Raw genomic sequence first — 21,822 nt, 5'->3', positions numbered from 1 at the left:
AATCCTTGTACCTGTGCCAGTGCTGCCTCGTCTTCTGTGCCCTATAGACCCAGTTACCTTTGCCATTTTTCTTCAAAAGTCAAATACAGCAGCCAAAAGCAGTTCCCTGGATCTCATACTAAGTCAATCAATCAATTAATAAAAGGTCAGATTCATTAACCAGTGCCTTTCCTTGCTCTGGAAAAGGATCCCCTTGTAGGACAAGCAATGTGATTGACTTGTTTTCAAACTTAGCCTGGACAGCTACCTCCATGTGCACCCTTCAGATAACCACCTGTGGGCTGTTTCACCCAATAGTGTAAAGCTTGGCTCTAGATCAGACTCCCATGCACAAAATTGGGAAAAGGGTTGTGACTGGGTGGACCTAAAAGTCAACCACCAGTGGGCTGCATCACCATTTACAACTGGGTATCGGCAAGGTGTACATGGCGGCTAGTATACTTGCCTTGTATAGCTTATGATGCTAAAATAATAAAAAGCCAGTAAGGCAACATTATCACTGTGGTTAAATGAAAAACAATGTTATATGGGTTGTGTCCAGTTACAGTAACTCAGAAAAGCATTCTGGAAGGAAAACAAAGCTATGGTAAAAAACACAATCATATCAGTACAGCACAGCAGACTGCAGAGTCCAAGAAAGCAATTCTTGGGTACAAGAAACTGAACACAATATACAATGAGAGAGACGACAGAGAGACGACAGAGAGACGACAGAGAGACGACAGAGAGACGACAGAGAGACGACAGAGAGACGACAGAGAGACGACAGAGAGACGACAGAGGCGACAGAGAGACGACAGAGAGACAGAGAGACGACAGAGAGAGACAGAGAGACGACAGAGAGACGACAGAGAGACGACAGAGAGACGACAGAGAGACGACAGAGAGACAGAGAGACAGAGAGACAGAGAGACAGAGAGACAGAGAGACAGAGAGACAGAGAGACAGAGAGACAGAGAGACAGAGAGACAGAGAGACAGAGAGACAGAGAGACAAATGTACACAGCAATATAGAATATGTTCATCAAGTCTTGCTTTTTAGCATGATTCTAGTCTGCATTTTTGAGTTTGGGAGTAGTACAGTTAAAATACTTCCAACCACCAGCTCCACACTGGCCCGACCTTCTAAGAATTTCCTTCACCCTTGGACTGAATAGTATTTCTTTCTGTATGGCAGGTATCTACTAGCATGACTGACATGAACTGCCACCTTTGGCAGGAGACAAACCTGAACAGTGCCCCCCCCCAGTCCTCCCATTTACCTCACGCATTACTTCTCCGTCAAAGTTAATAACCATATTAGCAACAGTTTCAAAGAAACAGTTAAATAACCTAACTGTAACAGATACACAAATGTATAGGTTCATACTACGCTAATCTGCCCTAGGGCATTTATAAGGGACTCTGCCTAACCTGGACTGGAATTTTATTCCAGAGTGAAGGGAGCCTCTGGGTTACGAATCTATCCCTCCAGCATGTCCTATTTATTTCAGTGCCGAGGTTCAAGTCTCTCGAGTGCATAGCTCGATGGGATTTGGATTCTTTGAGGTGCAGCATGTCCATTAATTCTGGGTTGAACATGGCTTTATACGTCAGGCACAGATCACCTCCGAGCAGGCGGTATGCCACTGAGTAGAGCTGGAGTTTCTTTAACTGGGCAGCATATGGCATCTGTTTGAGCCCTTTGATCATCTTGGTGAGGTACTTTTGGGGTCTTTCCAGTTGCTGCAGGTGTCTGATAAGGTACATCCCAAAAGGGGCATTGTACTCAGTTATGGGCCTGATGAGGGATGAGTAAAGAGGCACGATGACCTCCCCTGATCTAGATGTGAATCCCTTCATGATTAGGTGGGCTATACAAAATGTTTTTCTAACCACTTTGGCCACGTGGTTGTCAAATGAGAGATTGCTATCAACTTGGGTCCCCAGGTCCCTAATGACTTCTGTACTTAATGGATTATCACCTATGTGGTAATTTGTGGGCACTTTGTTTTTGCCAAAGGGGATGACTATACACTTTTTAGCATTTAGCTTGAGGCCATGGCTCTGGCACCAGTTGTCCGTTTCTATGAGGCCCTTTTGGAGGATGCTTGTATCGGCTGGAGAGTCGATTATGGCGCCCAGTTTGCAGTCATCTGCAAACTTGGTCAGCCACAGTCCTTCCATGTTGGCCTGTACCTCCGAGAAATATATACCGAACAAGAGAGTTCCCAGGACTGAGCCTTGTGGGACGCCACTTGTAACTGGTTTGGAGTCTGACATGGCTCCAGCAATTCTAACCATGTGGGTTCTGTCCTTGAGCCAGGTTGCAACCCATCTAGTGACAGGGGTTTATATTTAAGCTGGTGAGCTTATCTATAATGCCCGAGTGGGGTATTGTATCGAAGGCTTTTGCGAGGTCCAGGTAGGCTGTGTGGACCACCTTCCCCTCGTCAATGGCCTTGGTGACTGTTTCAAAGAAATCAACCAGGTTTAAGAGGCAGGACCTGCCCTTAAAGCCAAACTGGGTAGGATCCAGTGTGAGGTCCATGATGATCCTTTCCCCAATATCTTTATTTATGAGGTCCATGATGATCCTTTCCATAGCTTTGCAGACCAAGCTAGTCAGGCTCATGGGGTGATAGTTTCCAGGATCCGTTGAGGCACCACCTTTGTGGAGAGGGACCACTGTTGCTGTACGCCACTCTTTGGGTACATATCCTGCAGTAAGGCTGAGATTGAGCAGTAGTTTTATGTTTGGGTTTAGCTCTTCTTGGAGTTCATGTAGGACGCAGCCTGGGACACGTCCCATTGATGCTGTGTTTTTTTTGCTTTGGATAGATATTTGCCCTTTTGGTGGGGAGAGGGGGAGAAGTTTATGCTGAACCTGTCAGCTAGGATGTTGGCAATGTCTGTGGGTTCGATGTATTTTTTTGTCATTTCGGACTAATTCTGAGCATATCTGGGAATTCCCACCCAGGTTCCTAACATAACTAAAGAAAGCCTTGTGATTATCCTTAGTGTCCTGTGCAATTTTTCTCTCGAAGCTGGCCTTAGACGATTTTATGAGTGCCCGTAGTTTTTTGCTAATACTGATCAAAGATGCCTTCCCTATTTTGGGATTTTGCTCTATCATGTAGTAGCTTCCTCCTTCTATTGTATAGTTTGTTTATGGCTGGGGTCCACCAGACAGGACGTCTGCCTTTGGAGGATTGGGTCTTGGTTTTATTTGGGATTGCATGATCCATGCATTCCTGAAGGTGTTCATAGAATGCGTTTATAAAGGATTCTGCAGTCTGGGCCGTATTTTCCACAGGCCCGGGGGCTTTGAAGGATTCCACCTCGGTTTTGAGGAGTGTGAAATTTGCTTTAGAGAAGTTCTTCACTGTGGTTTTCAGGGCAGGGGGTGGAGTCGGGATGTGAATATCCAGTGAGATTAGTTTATGGTCTGATCTTACCAGTGAGGGATACACCTCTGGTCTGGAGCATAGAGTCCCCATGTTGGTGATGATCAGGTCCAGTATGTTTTCCCCTCTTGTGGGAGTGGTAACAAGTTGTTCCATAGCATTTGAGTTTATAAATTCTAGGAACCTTTGGGCTAGGGTGTTGGAGCTAGAGTAATGCTCCCAGTCTATGTTTGGGTAGTTGAAGTCGCCCAATATAATGGTGTTTGGAGAGACCTTCATATTTTCCAGTGTTCTCAGGAAGGCAGAGTGGGGTTCCTGAGTTTGGGAGGGTGGGGCTGTAGCAGGATATAAACTGGAAGGCAGTTTTACCCACTGTTAGTTGCACATGGATAGTCTCTGATGCTTCGTGCTGTGCCACCAACCTAGAGGTGTGGGTATCTTTGATGAATATTGATACTCCCCCTCCTTTTGTGGTTCGGTCCGAGTTTTGGGGCCGAAAAGCATAACCTGGTAGTGCTGGGGTGCTCTCGGGAGCCTTGAACCAGGTTTCTGTTACTGCACAGATATAAATGTTCTCCATGCTAAGGAGAGTTGAGTGCGTGCATCTTGAGGTTTAGACTTCTGGCATTGAGTAGCATTACTCTTAGTTTCTTATCCCTTGTGATGCCTATGGAGGTGGGTTTGTCTTTTGAGCCTTGCCTAAAAAAGGCACTATGGGGGTAGCAAGAGCCTTTGCCAATATCTGAAAGCACAGGTGCAAGCCGTCCCTAGCGAAGCATCGTGGCTTGTCGAGCATGTCATCCCAGGCTGGCAGGCATTGGATCCCCTTTGAATGACACCAATACTTAAGCCAATTGTTGAAATTGATCATCTTGTCTTCATATTGTGGCATCATTCTTGGGGAGGGTAAGATGCTACTCAAGGTCAGGGTCATACCGGCCTGGGCTACATGCTCAGAGAGCTCCTCTGTTTCTTTTCATGTAGTCCAGGGAGGTACGTCTCAGGTCATTCACACCAGCATGGACAATGACAGTCATATTTGTACTTGCCTTGGAGTGACCTGAGTGCTTGTGTTGCATGGCAGATCCTAGTGCCCGGCAGGCAGCTCACCGTGACCTTCTCCTTGTTCAGCCTGGTGAGCGGGACGTCAGTGTGCCTGACGATAGTCACCTATTACAAGTGTATCAGGTGCGCTGTTTAGCCTTAAGGGCTGTGACTGTTCAGCACACTTGCTTTGTGAGCTGTGTGTTGCACGTGTTTTGTTTTGGGGTAGTGGCTGCTTAGGTGTCTGCTTTGGAGGTCTCTGCTGCTTAGGCAGATTTCTATTTAGAGCCTCAGAGTATGTTTTTGTGCATTTGTGTTTGGTTTGCTGTCATAGTAGGTCTGTGAGAGACTGGAATTGTAGTGAGTGTGGTTTCCATCTCTTCCTGACTGGTTGCGCCAGTACGGAGTTGAGAGAGCTTAGCCTCCAGTATGGCTATATGGTTGCATCTCTCACACGTGTTGGAATTTGTTGGGAGGAGAGGGTTGTCTGTGTACATGAGGCAGTTGTAACATTGCCTCAAGATTCCCATATTAACTAGCTGGACCGGAGAGGAGATTGACAACTGACCTTTGGACATGCTAGAATAGTATTGGGAATTCCTTTATAATTGAAAAAAAAAAAAAAAAAAAAAAAAAAAGGGCCAATGGGGAACGAGGTACTCAAGGGGAGTTTGAGTGTGTAGTGCTTGTAATATTTTAGTGCTGACCTATAATTGCTTTAGTGAGCAAGTGCCAGGTAACTTAAATGCAATGTGTTACAGGTAACTTAAATGCAAAAACGACAAACAGTAACTTTCTTTCATGTGAAACAAAGAAATAAGTAAAGTAAGCAATGCAGATATCACTAGGGATCCACAGAAGCACTGAAAAGCCACATTTTAGATGGAATTAGCGTTTCAGGGAAATAAGACAACAAACAACAAGCATACAAATAAAGCTAGATTCAGCAGGCCTGGAGCTAGTCTATACTACAGCAAACAAGGTGTACCAATTTCAGTAAGAAACAGTTCAAATATGCAGGCACTATAAGCCTTTAACCAGAAATTCCCAGCTCAGAAGGGCAGAGTCCAGCCTCTCCTCCCACAAGAGTGCAGACCACGAACCTTCTTAATGTAAAATAACTGGCCTGAAGCCCAAGTGCTTAAACCAGAACTAATACACTTTTAGAATAACAGACACGGAGCCCTCAAATCAGCAGTTCACAACTTAGAAGGAACTACAGTACAGGCCACAAACCTTCTTAATGTAAAACTGGCCTGAAGCCCAAGTGTTTAATCCAAAAGACTTAGAATGATAGCTACACTTTAAAGTATTCAATTGTATTTATTACTGCTTGTTAAAGAAAGTCTGGATTAGTGCTCAAGTTATACAAACAAAGCTAGATTCAGCAGGCCTGGATCTAGTCTATGCTACATGTTAAATATGGTTTACCTTCATGTGTGCATATTGCACACGGGCGAACAGCAATTGTCCGAAAGGCTGTTTGCAAACGCCGAACGGAAAAAGGCTTGAATGTGCCATGAGAGAATGCACAGTGACATTCGCTCACTGCACATTCAACATTGTGGGGGCGGATTGCACTATAGTGGTGGTCAGAAAATATTCCCCTTTCCCCACTGTAGTGCGATCTCGGAGTTAGAATATTAAAGTAGGGGTGGGTGCACAGCCCCCCACATGGGTGGGTGCAGGGAGGCTTGCAACCCTGCTTTACACTTTTTCTTTTAATATTTACGTTTGAAATCGGCGTGGACTCAAACAACACAAAAAAAACAGTGAGGATAAAAAAAAAAAAAACGTGTATTAAGTTTGAAAACAGTTTCATGCAAGATGTACTTTACAATTTTCCTAAATCTAAGTTTTATTCGTGTCTACATTAGTTTTATTGAAGATAAAAATGCATTTGCAATTTTACTACCATAACTGGAGGACAGAGCCACTGTTTCATCTTTAAAAAGTGCTCAGACTTTTGTACCACTACGGGCAAATGATGAAAAATTTAAGAAATGTATTTCTCTTGCCATGATTTACTGCACCTCCCAAAGCTGCCTGCAGCAAAATAAGTTGTCTTTTCGTCTTTTCCCGGTTAGGGGTCGCCACAGCAGAACTCCGGTCCGCTAATGATTGGCAGTAGATTTTCACGAATGCCAAGGTGTCAGCTCGACGTCCAACCTTCAACAAAGACACGCTCCATTTACACGTCTTTCAAACGCCACCCAACCACGGGGAGGACATGCTGACTCCACACAGAAGGTTCTCCCCACACTCCAGCAGAGAATCGAACGGGAGAACGTCTTGCTGTGAGGCAACAAAGCTACCACTTGCCTGCAGCGAAATAAGTATCATTCCTAATTTTATTTTGTTTTTTTTTTTACTAGCCTGCCCTCATGGGGGCAGACATCGTGATTTCTTTGGAAAGAAAAATCTGTCCCATAATGCATAGATTGCGAGAATAAATAGCCCTACCATTTGTTGTCAGACTAGACTTCCATTCACTAAGAATGGAACACCTGAAAAAAATAAAAAAAAACTGCCAAGTTTGAGAGTCTGCAGCTCGTGTGTCATTGACTGGTCTCCACTGAGAAATGTTGTTCCTACTGATGTACTGCACATTCTCTGAAAAGCTTGCAAAAAAGTGTCACCAAATTACAGAGATAAAGTTTCAATTCCTGGCCAAGTTACTCCTCCCATCTCCCCTCCAGTGGGCTACAGTCTCACATATCCAGCTTGGGTAGACTCAACTATTTAGTCAGCTTTGCACGACAATAGACAAACAAATCACAGCCTGGAGTGCCACAAACTGTTCCCTCATACATCTCTTCACTTCTGAACAGCATTTCCCAGGAATAAAACAACAATCCAGAGTTTAGTCCAATCTACCCATTTTTAAAAATGTGCTCAGTAAAATATTCAACTTGTAATGCATTCTGGCTGCTCACATGGTTATTCTCTTATAGCATAACCTGAACTTGCGGTATTCAATGATAAAGTTTACAACAGTTCTTGGTTTCTTAACAATGACCTCCCAAGCCTCTGATGTGACCTGGTACTTTCTCTTATTATTGCTTTATGTAGTTTGTCTTGGGCTGTATACCTGTAGCATGTCTCTCATCAACAAATTCCTAGAGAATCTTCCAAAGCAGATACTTGTACTGAAAACAGTACCAGCAGCTGTAGCAGTGATAACATACTCAAAAACAATGCACTCAGTACTGACAAACACAGGGGAATGTATTATGTCTTAATCAAGCAAAAATTGTTAGGGACTACATTGAGCAAAATTTTGCTCACTCTCTCCCATATCATAATGCACAACATTCACACCACACTTACAAAGGCACACCTCCACTTTCCACAAACACAGCTACCCTCACCTACACAACATACCAGTCAAATTTAAGGCTATCCCCACCTCTCTGCAAACACTGCTGTAACGGCTTTAGCAAATAAACAATTGATGCTCTGCAAGTCTTTATCCTGTTTGATATACTAATAGGCTACATGCATCTTACTGTATATCGAATTATCCTGTACATTTGTCACCAGACTACTGTAAATACCTACTTTACTTTATTAATACTACTGTATTCTTTTTAGTAATCTTATTTTTTCCTGTCTTATAATAATCTTCTATTTGAAATCAGTTCATTTACTATGTATTAATATTGAAATTTTTAATTGGTTATATTTCAATTTTCTGTTGCCAATGGAGATTTTCTCCCCGGGCCTCTACTGAAACTGGAAATATATCCAGTCACACTAGCCTGGTTAACAAATGTAAAATAAATAAATAAAAATAGATTAATGGAGGTCAGTTCAGAAAATAATGACAGGCATTCGATTATCAGACTTAATATCATTAAAAAAATTCACAGTAATACAAAACCCGTTTCTCAACTTTCTAAGTTTGTAAGAGCAATATTTAAAAATTGTCCGTATTTTTGGGCCTATGCCTCCCATTATTTGTGGGGTTGTCCAGATTTTTTGTTCTAAGATGTCCAAGAGGTATGCTGCCATCCCTTCCTACTGGAGCCAGTCCACTGCACTTACACAAGTGTCCCCCCTCAATAGGGTAGCAAGCAGTTCTCACTGCAGATGGGTAGCGAGCAGTTCTCACTGCAGATTTGCTTTATAGGTTCATAGGTGTGTACTAGGCTAATGGCCCTGGAGCCTTTACAAGCCTAGCCCATAGGATTACCCTGACATCATGCCACCCATTAGTTCCCAGTGTCACCATCAAGTAGAGCCACTGGAGTGATCCCCAGGGTGAATTTTCTATTTCCCAGCCACTCAAGATTTCTCTATTTCATAGCACAGTCAGTCTCTGGGTTATCAACCTGTCCCTCCAACATGTTCTGTTGATTGAGGTAATGAGGTTGAGGTCTCTGGAGAGTGTGGTGCAGAGGGATTGGGATTTCTTTAGAATGTAGCATTTCTAAACAGAGCTGGGTCAGACATGGCTTTGTAAGTCAGAGACCACCTTTGAGTAGGCAATATGAGACCGAGAACTATTCTCTGAGTCTGTCCATATAGGACAAGTGTTAAAAGCTAGGATCCTCTTTGTGGAGGTACTGTTGCGGCCTCTCCAGTTGTTGCAGGTGTCTAGTGAGGTACAAGCCAAATTGGGCATTGTACTGCATGACTGACCTAATGAGGGAAGCATAGAAGGAGACAATTATCTCTTTCTTCCCCAGACGTGCCACATAAGGCCTTTCTGACCACAGTGGCAGCGTGGTGGTCAAAAGAAAGGCTGCTGTCAACCTGTGTTCCTGGATCTCTTTACAATGCCTTCTGTGTTCAGTGGACTACCATCAATGTGGTAATTCATGGGAACAGAGTTTTTCCCCAAAGGGGATTGATGACATTTTTTTGACATGGAGGTTGGTGTCAGAACCATGGCCTTAGTCGTTGGTCTCGGTGAGGCCTTTCTGCGGGATGTCAACATCACTTGGGGAGCTAATAACAGCTCCCAACCTGCAGTAGTCTGCATACTTTTGTCAGCCAGAGACCCTTCATATTGGCCTGGACTTCAGAGAAGTAGATATCAAACAGGAGAGGACCCAGGACTGAACCCCATGGGACTCCACTCGTGACTGGTCAGCAGTCTGAGTCAGATACTTTCACACAGTGGGTCCTCTGATTCAGGTTGTAACTCACTTAGTGATATAGGGGTCAATACCTAGCTTAGTGAGTTTTTCTATGATTTACAAGTGGGGAATGGCATCAAAGGCCATGGCTAGATAAAGGCAGGCTGTATGAACCACCTAATCTTCATCCATAGCACTGGTGACTAACAAAGTAGTTGACAAGGTTGAGCAGGCATACTCTACCCTTCACAAAAACCAAACTGTGCCGGATCCAGAGTTTGGAGATTTCCTAGACATGATGATGCATTCCATAGCTTTGCATATCAGGCGATAGTTCCCAGGGTCTGTAGTCGCTCCTCCCTTGTGGAGAGGGATGAGTGTAGCAGTGCGCCATTCGGTAGGGACAAAGCCTGAGGGGAGGCTGTGATTGAACAGGGCACACAGGTGTGGTGCCAGTTCACTCTGTAGTTCATGCAGAACACAGCCAGGGATATTGGCAGGTCCCATAGAAGCTGTATGGGCCTTGGACAGTGCTTGTTTTAACCTGTGTACCAGAAATACTGGTGCTTGGCAAACCTACTGGTATTGTGATTGGTCCTTTGCGGGGGGGGGGGGGTGTAAAGTTGGCACTGAATCCATCGGCCAGTATATTGGCAATATCTGTTGGCTCGGTATAGTAAAAGCTTTTTATTTATTTTATATGTTGGAGAGCACCAGCGCGCGCGAGAGAGCACCAGCGCGCGAGAGACAGAGAGACAGCGAGAGAGAGACAGAGAGACAGCGAGAGAGACAGAGAGACAGCGAGAGAGACAGAGAGACAGCGCGAGAGACAGACAGCGCGAGAGACAGACAGCGCGAGAGACAGACAGCGCGAGAGACAGAGCGCAGGTGGGGGAGGAGGAGGTTGAGAATGGTGAGAGACGCTGGTGGCGAGTTTCACCATGGATTCTACGAAGAAGGTATTTAAGTTAGAGGCATTTTCTAGATCAGTAAGGTTTAGGTTAGGTGATGGATTATTTTTATTTCCTGGGTGGAGAAGGAGTCCCAGAATTTTCTTGGGTTGGATAAGGTTTAATTGAAATATGACTTTCAATCCCCGATTATTACCTTTTTTGCAGTGTTATGAAGTTGTTGGACTTCTGTTAGGACATGGGGTAATTTATTTTTATGGTAACATTTCTACTTTTTGTCTCTTGGGTGCATGATTTGTTTAGTTTCTTTGGTTAACCAAGGGGAGGATAAAGTTTTAGCTCTTAGTTTTTAATGAAGCAAGGTTAAGAAGGTTCAGGAAGGCTTTATTAAAGTAATCAACGGCATTGCCGAGAGGCAAGGTTTTAAGGGTGACCAATCTGTTACTTTTAGGCAGTCTATGAATATTTGTGGATTGAAACTGTAGAGGTTCCGAGAATGTACATAGTGGTGTAGCTTTTGAGTGGGAAAGGAGTTATGGTCAGCAAATGCAGGCAGGTGGTCACAGAGAGTGAGTCAGGAAAGGTGCCAGTATCTGAGATAAGGTTAGGATGAGATACTAACATCCAGTCAATGATGGTACCAGTGGTTTCACCTTTGTTTGACCCGGCAGGAGAGTTTACAACTGGGTGTAGTTGTAGAAGTTGATATTTAGGGAGGGGGATTCAGAGTTTATCATGGCCCAGTTTATGTTTACGTCATCTAAAATAACAGTTTCATTTTTCAGGTTAGTTGAAAACCAGGAGAGTATGTCTTCAAAGTATAGGGATGTTGTTGCCTGGAGGAATAGAGAGGGCGGCAATACATATGGATTTGTGTTTGTTGAGTTTAAGGAGGTCAATACATAGTTCATAATTGGCAAAATTAGGAATGGGACTGGTGTAGGGAGTAACAGTGTAGGAAGAGGAGTAGAGTATAGCTACCCTGCCACCTTTTTTGCTGGGTCTGTCAGAGCATAGCATTTGGTAGCCTGGTGGGAGAAATTCAGTACTTTTCATTTTGGAATTAAGCCAGGTCTCTGTGATGGCAACAATGTCAGGTTGGTTATGGGACAGCAAAGCATGGAGGATGCGAGTTTTACTTCTAAGGCTTTGGGAATGGATTGTAATAAAACAAAAATTCTTAGGGGTGGGGGAATGTGGTAGATGGAGATGAGAGTTGGGTGTGGCACTGGTAGGGCCAGGGTTGGGGTGGATGTCCCCGGAGATGGACAGTGAAAGCCTGTCTAGTATGACTAATATAGCTTGTTAAAGAGGGTGAGTATAGGTGGTGATGAATGGTGTATGTGGATGGGTGTGGGGGGTTGAGGGAGAAGAGGATGGGAATTACTCAAATTAAATAGATGGGTAATGTTTGAAATGTTTGAAGAGTACAGCTCATAATGTTTGAAGAGTACAGCTCATGGGCTATAGAAGAGAAAGATGGATAGGTAGTGTGTATGAAGTTTGTTGTATAGTGTAAAGATAAAGTGTGGAAGTGTGATGCATATTGTCTGCCTTGTGGTTCTCTTTACTATCTGCTGCAATTCTGTTTTCATATCTAGCTTTAAAGAATTTGATAAAGGGATCTCAACTTTTTGTTGAGGCTGATAAGGGAGTTTTTCCAGTCTTGGCACTTTACCTTATTCTTCCTTCTGTTGTACAGTTTGTTTATGGCAGGGGACCACCAGATGGTCTTCCTTTTTTTGGAGGAGAGCATCTTGGTTCTACTGGGTATGGTGAGATCCATCCATGCATTTGTGTATGTGTTCGTACAGTGCATTGATGTACAATTCGGTGGTCATGCCACTAGTCTCCATTTGCATGGGTGCCGTGAAGTTAGCCACTTCTGTTTTTAGGAGCCTAAAGTTGGTTTTAGTTTTTACACCACACACAAAACAATGATACATGGTTAATGTGGACACATCTGCTTGTTCAATGTCACCAAACTTCTCCAAACCCAGTTTTATGACACCCGCTACCAATCCACTTGTCAGTCTGCAGCTGCAAATCTTGCTGTCCAGGCTCTCCTTTTCCTTGGTTTCATTTCTCTTGCTTGTAATGTCGCTTTTACTAATGTTTTCTTCTGCCTCCCTTATCTACTCTAATTATTTCTTCTAACAAATACTTTTTATCTCTTCCTTTTCCTCTTTATCCACTATTTGAACTTTTCACTCTGACATTTGCTTTATGAGTGAATAATGAACTATCACACTTACATCAGGACATTTCAATGCTTTTATTGATGGCATGTGCGTATTATTGTAAATATCACATGTACACCAATATTTGTCTTATGTATTTACAGTATATTGAAATGTCAATTTTCACCCGAGTATATGCATTTTATGAAGGGGGGTGCTCAGTGTAGACCCTAGCAATTTCATCATTGCTTAATTGAGACACAAACACTCCCCTGTGTTTGTCAGTACTATGTTTGAATGCCTTGTCTGGAGTATAGTATCCCTGCTACAGCTGCTACTCTTTCAATACAAGTATCTGATTTGGAAGTTTTCTTCAGAAGTCTGTTGCCGAGAGGATGAGACATGCAAGTATACAACTAAGGCAAACTACATAAAGCAACAGTAAGAGAAAGTACTGGGTCATTGTTAAGAAACTGAGAACTGTTGTAAAGCTTAGCGTTAAATACCAGAAGTTCAGGTTATACTATAAAAGAGAATAACTATGTAAACATAACCATGTCAGCAGCCAGAATGCATTACAAGTTGAATATTTTACTGTGCACATTTTAAGAAATTTTTTTTTTTAATTCCTGGGAAATGCTATTCAGAAGTGAAGAAACGTACATGGAAATGCTATTCAGAAGTGAAGAGACGTACATGGGAACAGTTTTAGTGGCACAACAGGCTGTGATCGGTTTGATGTCTATTGTCATGCAAAGCTAACAGTTGAAGCTACCAAAGCTGGATATGTGAGACTGAACCCCACTGAAGGAGGGGAGATGGGAGGAGTAACTTGGCCAGGAACTGAAACTTGCAAAACTGCTCCTTGTGAAAAGCCTTTATCTCAGTAATTTGGTGACACTTTTGCAAGCTTCTTTCAGAGACTGTGTAATACATTTGTAGGAACAACATTTGTAAAACTCAGTGCAGACCAGTCAATGACATGAGCTGCGGACTCTCAAACTTGACAGTTTTTAGGTATTCCATTCTAAGTTAATGGAAGCCTAATCTGACAACAAATGGTAGGGATATTCATTCTCACAATCTATGCATTATGGGACAGATTTAGCTTTCCAAAAGAATCATGATGTCTGCCCCCATGAGGGCAGAGTAAAAAATAAATAAATAAATAAAATTAGGAATGAGTCCTTAAAGGACCACTACGGGCAAATGATGAAGAAAACATTTTTTTTTATCTTGCCATGATTTACTACACCCCCCCCCCCAAAGCTGCCTTCAGCAAAATAAGTACATTCCCAATTTTATTTTGTTTTTACTCATGTCTGCCCTCATGGGGATTCCTTTGGAAAGCTAAATATGTCCTATAATGCAGACTGTGAGGTCAAATAGCCCTACCATTTGTTGTCAGACTAGACTTCCATTCACTTACAATGGAACTCCTGAAAAAAACTGCCAAGTTTGAGAGTCTGCAGCTCATGTGTCATTGACTGGTATGCACTGAGTTTTACAAATGTTGTTCCTACTGATGTACTACACATTCACTCAAAGAAACTTGCAAAAAAGTGTCAACAAATTACTGAGATAAAAAAGACTTTTCGCAAGGAGCAGTTTAGCAAGTTTCAGTTCCTGGCCAGGTTACTCCTCCCATCTCCCCTCTTTCAGTGGGCTAGTGTCTCACATTTCCCGCTTTGCTAGAACTATTTAGTCAGCTTTGCATGACAATAGAAAAAAAAATAGCCTGGTGTGCAACTAAAACTGTTCCCTTGTACGTCTCTTCACTTCTGAATAGCAATTCCCAAGAATAAAAAAAAAAAAAAGCAAACTCATCAGTCCAGAGTTTAGGCTAGTCTATCCATTTTTTTTAAATGTGCACAGTAAAATATTCAACTTGTAATGCATTTTGGCTGCTGACATGGTTATCTTTACACAGTTATTCTCTTACAGTATAACCTGAACTTATGGTATTTAATAATAAATTTTACAACAATTCTCAGTTTCTTAACAATGACCTCTCAAGCCTCTGATGTGACCTAGTACTTTCTTACCATTGCTTTATGTAGTTTGTCTTAGTTGTATATTTGTAGTATGTTTCTCACCCTCTCATCAACAGACTCCTGGAGAAGCATATACTTGTGTACCAGCAGCTGTAGCAGTGATACCACAATCCAAAACAATGCACTCAAACATAGTATTGACAAACACAAGGGAATGTATATGTCTGAATCAAGCAGTGATGAAATTGCTAGGGACTTCACTGAGCAAAATTTTACTCTTAATTTCTCCATTTCATAATGCATAACATTCGCACCACACTTACAAAGGCACATCTCCACCTTCCACAAACAGCAACCCACACAACTGCTACGGTTTCTCCCTACAGTTATTGCAAGCCAAGAACACCACTTTTTAATAAGGATACCTACCAGACAAGTCTGCATAGCGCACTTGGTCTACCTGCATCATCACAGCTAGGCCCCCCCCCCAGCAACTGCAATATTGTCAGATAAAACCACTACTACGGTCCAGTTTCTCCCTACCGTTATTGCAAGCCAAGAATAACACTTTTTAATAAGGATACCTACCAGACAAGTCTGCATAGGTGACTGGATATTTACAGTTCTTGTTATTAGCAGATGTGGCCCTTAAAAGTTATGTTTTAAACATTGTGACGGGTTATTTACATTTCCTTTTACAGCACATTTGTTACTTTTACTAGTTATTTTTTAAACATTGTTTTGGCTGGCATGCACACCTGCAAGGCCCCCCCCCCCCCAGGCAACTACAGCTTTGTCTATTGCCACTGGGTGGCATAACTTAATATACTTGCTGCATCTTATCCCAAATAGATCTGCCTCCACACTGAATAGTTGTGGAAAGGCAAGTACCATTTACTTGGTGTACTTTGTCCCCAGATAGTGGAAAGATGGAAGACTGTGCTTTACAGAATGTGGAATAGTGGAAGAGAAAGAAATGGGTACAGGGGTGGGGCAGATTCAGTGATTGGTGGTTAACATGATGGGCGTGACTAAGTTCAGTTGAAATGTAGCACTAGTGGGGGCAGGTGGGAATAGGAAGCAGGGAGGGGAGCGGAGTGAGCCTGAGTGCAGCGGGGCTAACACTAACTCCAATTATATCAATGGGCTTACTTGTTTCTTTTCTTTGTACACCAAATGTATCATTCCACTTGTTTCTGTTTACACCAAATGTGTCTGTTTGGCTGTATTGTACTAGTTAAATTTACTTATATTGATGCAGTCACACTGAAAAAGGTCTGGGGAAGCTTCCTCACCACAAGCAGGCCAAAAGATAACTTTCAAAAGGGCGCCGCTCAAGGAGACCCACTAATATAGACTAGTTAATGCGCATGGGGAAGGAGGGAGATACAAAAATGGGGGAAGGTATAACCAGAAAAAGCTGGTAGAGATATGGCCCGGCCCTCACAGCAAACTGCAAAGAAAAGTAATCAGCATAAGAAGTGGAAGCCTTGGAGCTGTAATGTAAGTGTAAGCAAGGAAACGGTCGAAGCAGGAAATTAGGAGTGTAAGCAGTTAGTTGCAGAAACACTACTTTATAGCCTTGGTATGCAAGTAATACAAAGGAAGGTAAATCTGTCTGGGGGACAAAATACACCAAGTAAATGGTACTTGCCTTACTACAACTATTCATTGTGGAGGCAGATCTATTTGGGATAAGATGCAGCAAGTATATTAAGTTATGCCACCCAGTGGCAATAGACAAAACTATAGTTGCCTGGCAGGTGTGCATGCCGGCCAAAATAATGTTTAAAAAATAACTAGTAAAAGTAACAAATGTGCTGTAAAAGGAAATGTAAATAACCAGTCACAATGTTTAAAACATAACTTTTAAGGTCCACATCTGCTAATAACAAGAACTGTAAATATCCAGTCACCTATGCAAACTTGTCTGGTAGGTGTCCGTATTAAAAAGTGTTATTCTTGGCTTGCAATAAACGGTAGGGAGAAACCGGACCGTAGCAGTGGTTTTATCTGGCAATGTTGCAGTTGCTTTTGGGGGGGGGGGGGGGGCTGTGATGATGCTGGTAGACCAAGTGCGCTATGCAGACTTGTCTGGTAGGTATCCTTATTAAAAAGGGTTATTCTTGGCTTGCAATAACTGTAGGGAGAAACCGGACCGTAGCAGTGGTTTTATCTGACAATGTTGCAGATGGTGGGGGTGGGGCACCCGAGCTGCGATGATGCAGGTAGACCAAGTGCGCTATGTAGACTTGTCTGGTAGGTATCCTTATTAAATAGTGTTGTTCTTGGCTTGCAATAACTGAAGGGAGAAACCGTAGCAGTTGTGTGGGTGTGGCTGTGTTTGTGGAGGCGTGCCTTTGTAAGTGTGGTGCGAATGTTATGCATTATGAAGTGGAGAAATTAAGAGTAAAATTTTGCTCAGTGAAGTCCCTAGCAATTTCATCACTGCTTGATTCAGACATATACATTCCCTTGTGTTTATCAGTACTATGTTTGAGTGCATTGTTTTGGAGTGTGGTATCACTGCTACAGCTGCTGGTACTCTTTCAATACAAGTATATGCTTCTCCAGGAGTCTGCTGCTGAGAATATGAGAAACACACTACAAGTATACAACTAAGACAAAACTACATAAGGCAATAGTAAGAAAGTACTAGGTCACATCAGATGCTTGGGAGGTCATTGTTAAGAAACTGAGAATTGTTGTAAAATTTATAATTAAATACCATAAGTTCAGGTTATACTATAAGAGAATAACTATGTAAAGATAGCCATGTCAGCAGCCAGAATGCATTGCAAGTTGAATATTTTACTGTGCACATTTTAAAAAATGGATAGACTAGCCTAAACTCTGGACCGATGAGTTTGCTTTTTTTTTTCATTTTTTATTCTTGGGAATTGCTATTCAGAAGTGAAGAGACATACAAGGGAACAGTTTTAGTGGCACACCACGCTATTTTTTTTTTTATTTCTATTGTCATGCAAAGCTGACTAAATAGTTGAATCTAGCAATGCTGGAAATATGAGACTGTAGCCCACTGAAGGAGGGGAGATGGAAGGAGTAACCTGGCCAGGAACTGAAACTTGCAAAACTGCTTCTTGTGAAAAGTCTTTATCTCAGTAATTTGTTGACACTTTTGCAAGTTTCTTTCAGTGAATGTGTAGTACATCAGTAGGAACAACATTTGTAAAACTCAGCACATACCAGTCAATGACACATGAGCTGCAGACTCTCAAACTTGGCAGTTTTTTTCAGGAGTTCCATTGTAAGTGAATGAAAGTCTAGTCTGACAACAAATGGTAGGGCTATTTGTCCTCACAGTCTGCATTATAGGACATATTTAGCTTTCCAAAGGAATCACCATGTCTGCCCCCATGAGGGCAGACAAGAGTAAAAACAAAATAAAATTAGGAATGAGTACTTATTTTGCTGAAGGCAGCTTTGGGAGGTGTAGTAAATCATGGCAAGATAAAAAATATGTTTTCTTCATCATTTGCCCGTAGTGGTCCTTTAATTTGCTGCAGGCAGCTTTAGGAGGTGCAGTAAATCATGAAAAAAAATAAATAAATAATGATATGTGTTTTTTCATTGTTTGCCCGTAGTGGCCCTGCAGCAGGAGGAGAGTTCTTTTGATTTGTATAACCACCTGCTAAAGGTTATGGAAATATGCTAGCTCTCAGAAAGATTCAAAAATACCTTCCGGATACAGATCCCACTTTCCAGACTGTCAGAAAATTTCCAGATTGATGGCAACCTTAAGAGTGCCATTTCACAAAAATATGCTGTAAAATAATTATGAAATTCACAACCACAGATGGGGGCTGGACTACAAAATATAAAACACCAAGCCAAACACTTCCATTTTCACATATCTGTTATGATGCTTCAAAGATGACTGCTTAGTTTAAGTACATTTCAGACTTTTAGTAATGTAATTCCAGTTGAAACCTATGCACCAACTACTGGGAGGATTTCAGCTAGTTATCACTCAGCCTAAAATGCTTTTTTGTATTATTCCAGTTAACACCCATTGCTCCTTATGCTGTCTAGATGTGTTTTGGTTCTGTCTGCCTTCCTTCAAGTGAGCCACCAATTAATAAATATGCAATATTAGAATGTGCAAGGAATAATTAACACAATGATACTAAAATTACTAATCTCAGACATTCTAAAGTGGAGAGGTTTGCCACCGATTTCCCTTTTTTATGAAAATATGAATGCAAATGTGAATAATAGAGAGGTTACTGAGGGGCATAGTGCGAAAGGCCCTGTTGGGAGAATTACTGTCATCTGTGTACACTATAGTGGAGATATTTGTAGTTATTTGCTAAGGAGTCATAAAAATATGAAACAAACAGTCAGGAAATCCTTCTACGTGGCACACCTCATCACTAAGGGCTTTTCATCCAGAAAAAAGGAGGTCATTGTCCCACTGTAATCATCCCTCTGTACTCATCCCTAATTAGACCCATTATAGAGTATAATGCCCCATTTGGTATGTACCTCACAAGACATCTGCAACAGCTGGAAAGGCCACAGAAATACCTCACTAAAAGAATCACAGGCCTAAAGCAGATGCCATATGCTGACCATCTAAAAAAAAAAAAAAAAAAAAAAACCCTCCAGCTATACTCTGTGGCATATCGTCTACTCAAAGGCGATCTCTGCTTAACATACAAGGCCATGTCAAACCCTGAGCTGTTGGACATGCTCCACCTAAAGAAATGCCAATCCCTCAGAGCCACACGCTCCAGGGATCTAAACCTTATCATCACAATGAACAAAACATGCTGGAGGGATAGGTTCTTGACCCAGAGACTCCCCATACATGTCAAGCAGAGCACCTCATTGGCCCTCTTCAAAAGGAACCTTGATGATTGGATGGGAGATAGGAAATTCACCCCAGGGATCATGTCAGTCGCCCTGCTAGACAGGGACCCAGAGAAGTAAATAAATTTCCAAGGAATTACGGCTAGGCTTGCATAGGCCTTAGGGCCAATAGCCTAGTACCAACATATGAACATTTTTATACATACTTCATATTTTCTAAAACAGTGTTTCTTATAAACTACTGCATGGCATCCGATGAAACAGAGTGCAAACACCAATCTAAGCTTGCAACATAATCTAAATTGCACATCTTGAGAAGTATTCAGAATCATTTGTATAGCTTATTATACAAAAACTATTCCTGTAAATATCTCAGCAAGTACGCACATGTCACTTTTTGTAACGCTTATGTCTGGCTAACGAAAGTAAGTTGACAAAATGTGTCTGCATGCTCATATCTTGAAAATTGTACAATTTCTTCTGTAAAACATTGCAAAAATCATTCTAGATTTAAATGCGTAATCTATTATAGCGCTGATGTAAAGACTGAACGTACTACTACCAACCCAAAGAAAACATTGATCACAAAATGTAGGTCTTTGTATTATGCTTTTTAAATTCCTATAAAAATGCGTAAGAATGCAAAGGTGTGTGTAGACTGCTACATTCATCAGACCATAAATCAACTACAGGCAATACTGGGTCAGCACCAGTTCCAAATGCTATCTACTGGGGTAGAATTTTCCTTCCAAGGAGACCTTTGCACAAATAAAGCTTAGACATGTCGGAAATACTACAAACAGAATGAAGAAAACGGTTAATGCCCATTTTAGAACCAGCCTAAAACTGCCGAGGTCTGGATTACTGATCAATAAAAGGATTTACCAACTACTAAAGGCGTTTTTTCAAGCAATCTTATTAACTAACCCCAAATTCCTTCTGTCAGACTATTACAGCAGAGCAATAGCAGGCTGACAGACTACTGAGGCAAGCAAACTCCAACAATATTACGCTATGTAGGTTCAAGCTGGCTATGTGCTTTACAGACATAAAAATAAAATAGCTTTGGCCAAAAAAACAAAACTCAGAACATGCAGTGTACACACAAGCGCGGATACTTTCACCAAAGCTGTATGTAAAGAGGGAGGTGTTGGCTCACTCCCAGCCCCGCCTAATTCTTACATGGGGGGGGGGGGGGGTAAATACACTACAATCCCTTGGAATGCTAAAGAAACATAATTTTCCTAAAAACTAAAATGCTGCTACATTTAAATAAATAACACAAACATCAAATAAATTCGAACAGAAAAACACAGCGCCTCGCTACCACTGGGCATTTCTTGGGCACTTGGTTTGGTGCCATAAGTGTCAGCAAGTTACTTGCGTTACACAACCGCAAAAGTAGTAACAAAAATAGAAGAACATACATCCAACAGTTTAATTTACAGAAGGCACCACTCACCCGCATACTGTTTAGCTAACTGTGCAAGCTCCTCTTTTTCAAATAAATATTGCTTGACACATAACCAGTACCGAATCAGCAGCACTAGCAAAACAAGAGAAATGGAAACTACAACGATCGTAACACTTCTAGATAATAGACGCATGTTAGTATTAGAAAAATAAACAAGCTGTAGCAAAAATATCAAATTACGTTAAATCGTATCAAAAACCCCACCCTCACGAAAAAATCCCCTCCCGGCGCGTTAATACTATCACAAATACACGTGGTTCACCATCATCAGACGATTTGCTTAGAGAAAACCCTCCCAACAACTAAACGGGTTAAGACAGAAGGGCCTATCATTGTGCAGGAGCCACACGAATAGGCGGGGACACGTAGGCGCTAACCTTGCCCCTGAAATAAGTAGGACCTGACAAGAAAATTGCGGTGCGGTGCTGCTGGCCAAACGGGTTTTTACCTGGAGTTTATGTGTGAATAATCATTGTAAATATATGAGCGCACGAAACTTTCTATAAGATCGTTATAATGAGTTTATGTCTGGTACTCCAGATTATCCTTAATTATGTCCACATTTGCAGATTACATAACAGATCGTGGTAATAAATTCCAGTGAACATACCTCTCAACCTATTCTTTCAAGAAATCTGCCCAAAGCCTGAAATGATGGGGGACAGAGGTCCAGAAATAGGGACAGATTTTAAATATTGTTCAGATAATGTTGGAAAGTTGCTAAAACAACAGGTTTTTATGTTAATATGCATTTTCCGAATAATATAAAGCTCGAAACTCAAATATGTGACATTCCCCGCGGCTGGGTGGGCGTTCGAAAGACATGCGTAAAGTGCCTTCGTTGAAGGTTGGACGTCGAGCTGGCACCTCGGCGTTCGTGAATATCTACTGCCAATCTTTAGCGGACCGGAGTTCC

General features: G+C 42.0%; 1 protein-coding gene across 1 annotated transcript in view; it reads right to left on the bottom strand.

The window, feature by feature from the left end:
* The window catches only part of SIGMAR1 (sigma non-opioid intracellular receptor 1), a 318,701-nt gene extending 297,574 nt beyond the window's left edge, over window positions 1-21,127 (bottom strand). The window contains exon 1 of the mRNA XM_044077789.1: window positions 20,895-21,127. Within this exon, the coding sequence (XP_043933724.1) occupies window positions 20,895-21,039 (145 nt within the window). The 5' untranslated portion in view covers window positions 21,040-21,127. The remainder of the gene's footprint in view (window positions 1-20,894) is intronic.
* Between the last annotated feature and the right edge of the window lie 695 nt (window positions 21,128-21,822).

Source organism: Protopterus annectens, chromosome 1.part1, assembly GCF_019279795.1.
Source record: "Protopterus annectens isolate FY-2018-M chromosome 1.part1, PAN1.0, whole genome shotgun sequence".
Classification (NCBI taxonomy): Eukaryota; Metazoa; Chordata; order Ceratodontiformes; family Protopteridae; genus Protopterus; species Protopterus annectens.
The sequence above is the reverse complement of the archived record's forward strand: the minus strand, read 5'-3'. Positions and strand labels throughout refer to the sequence as shown.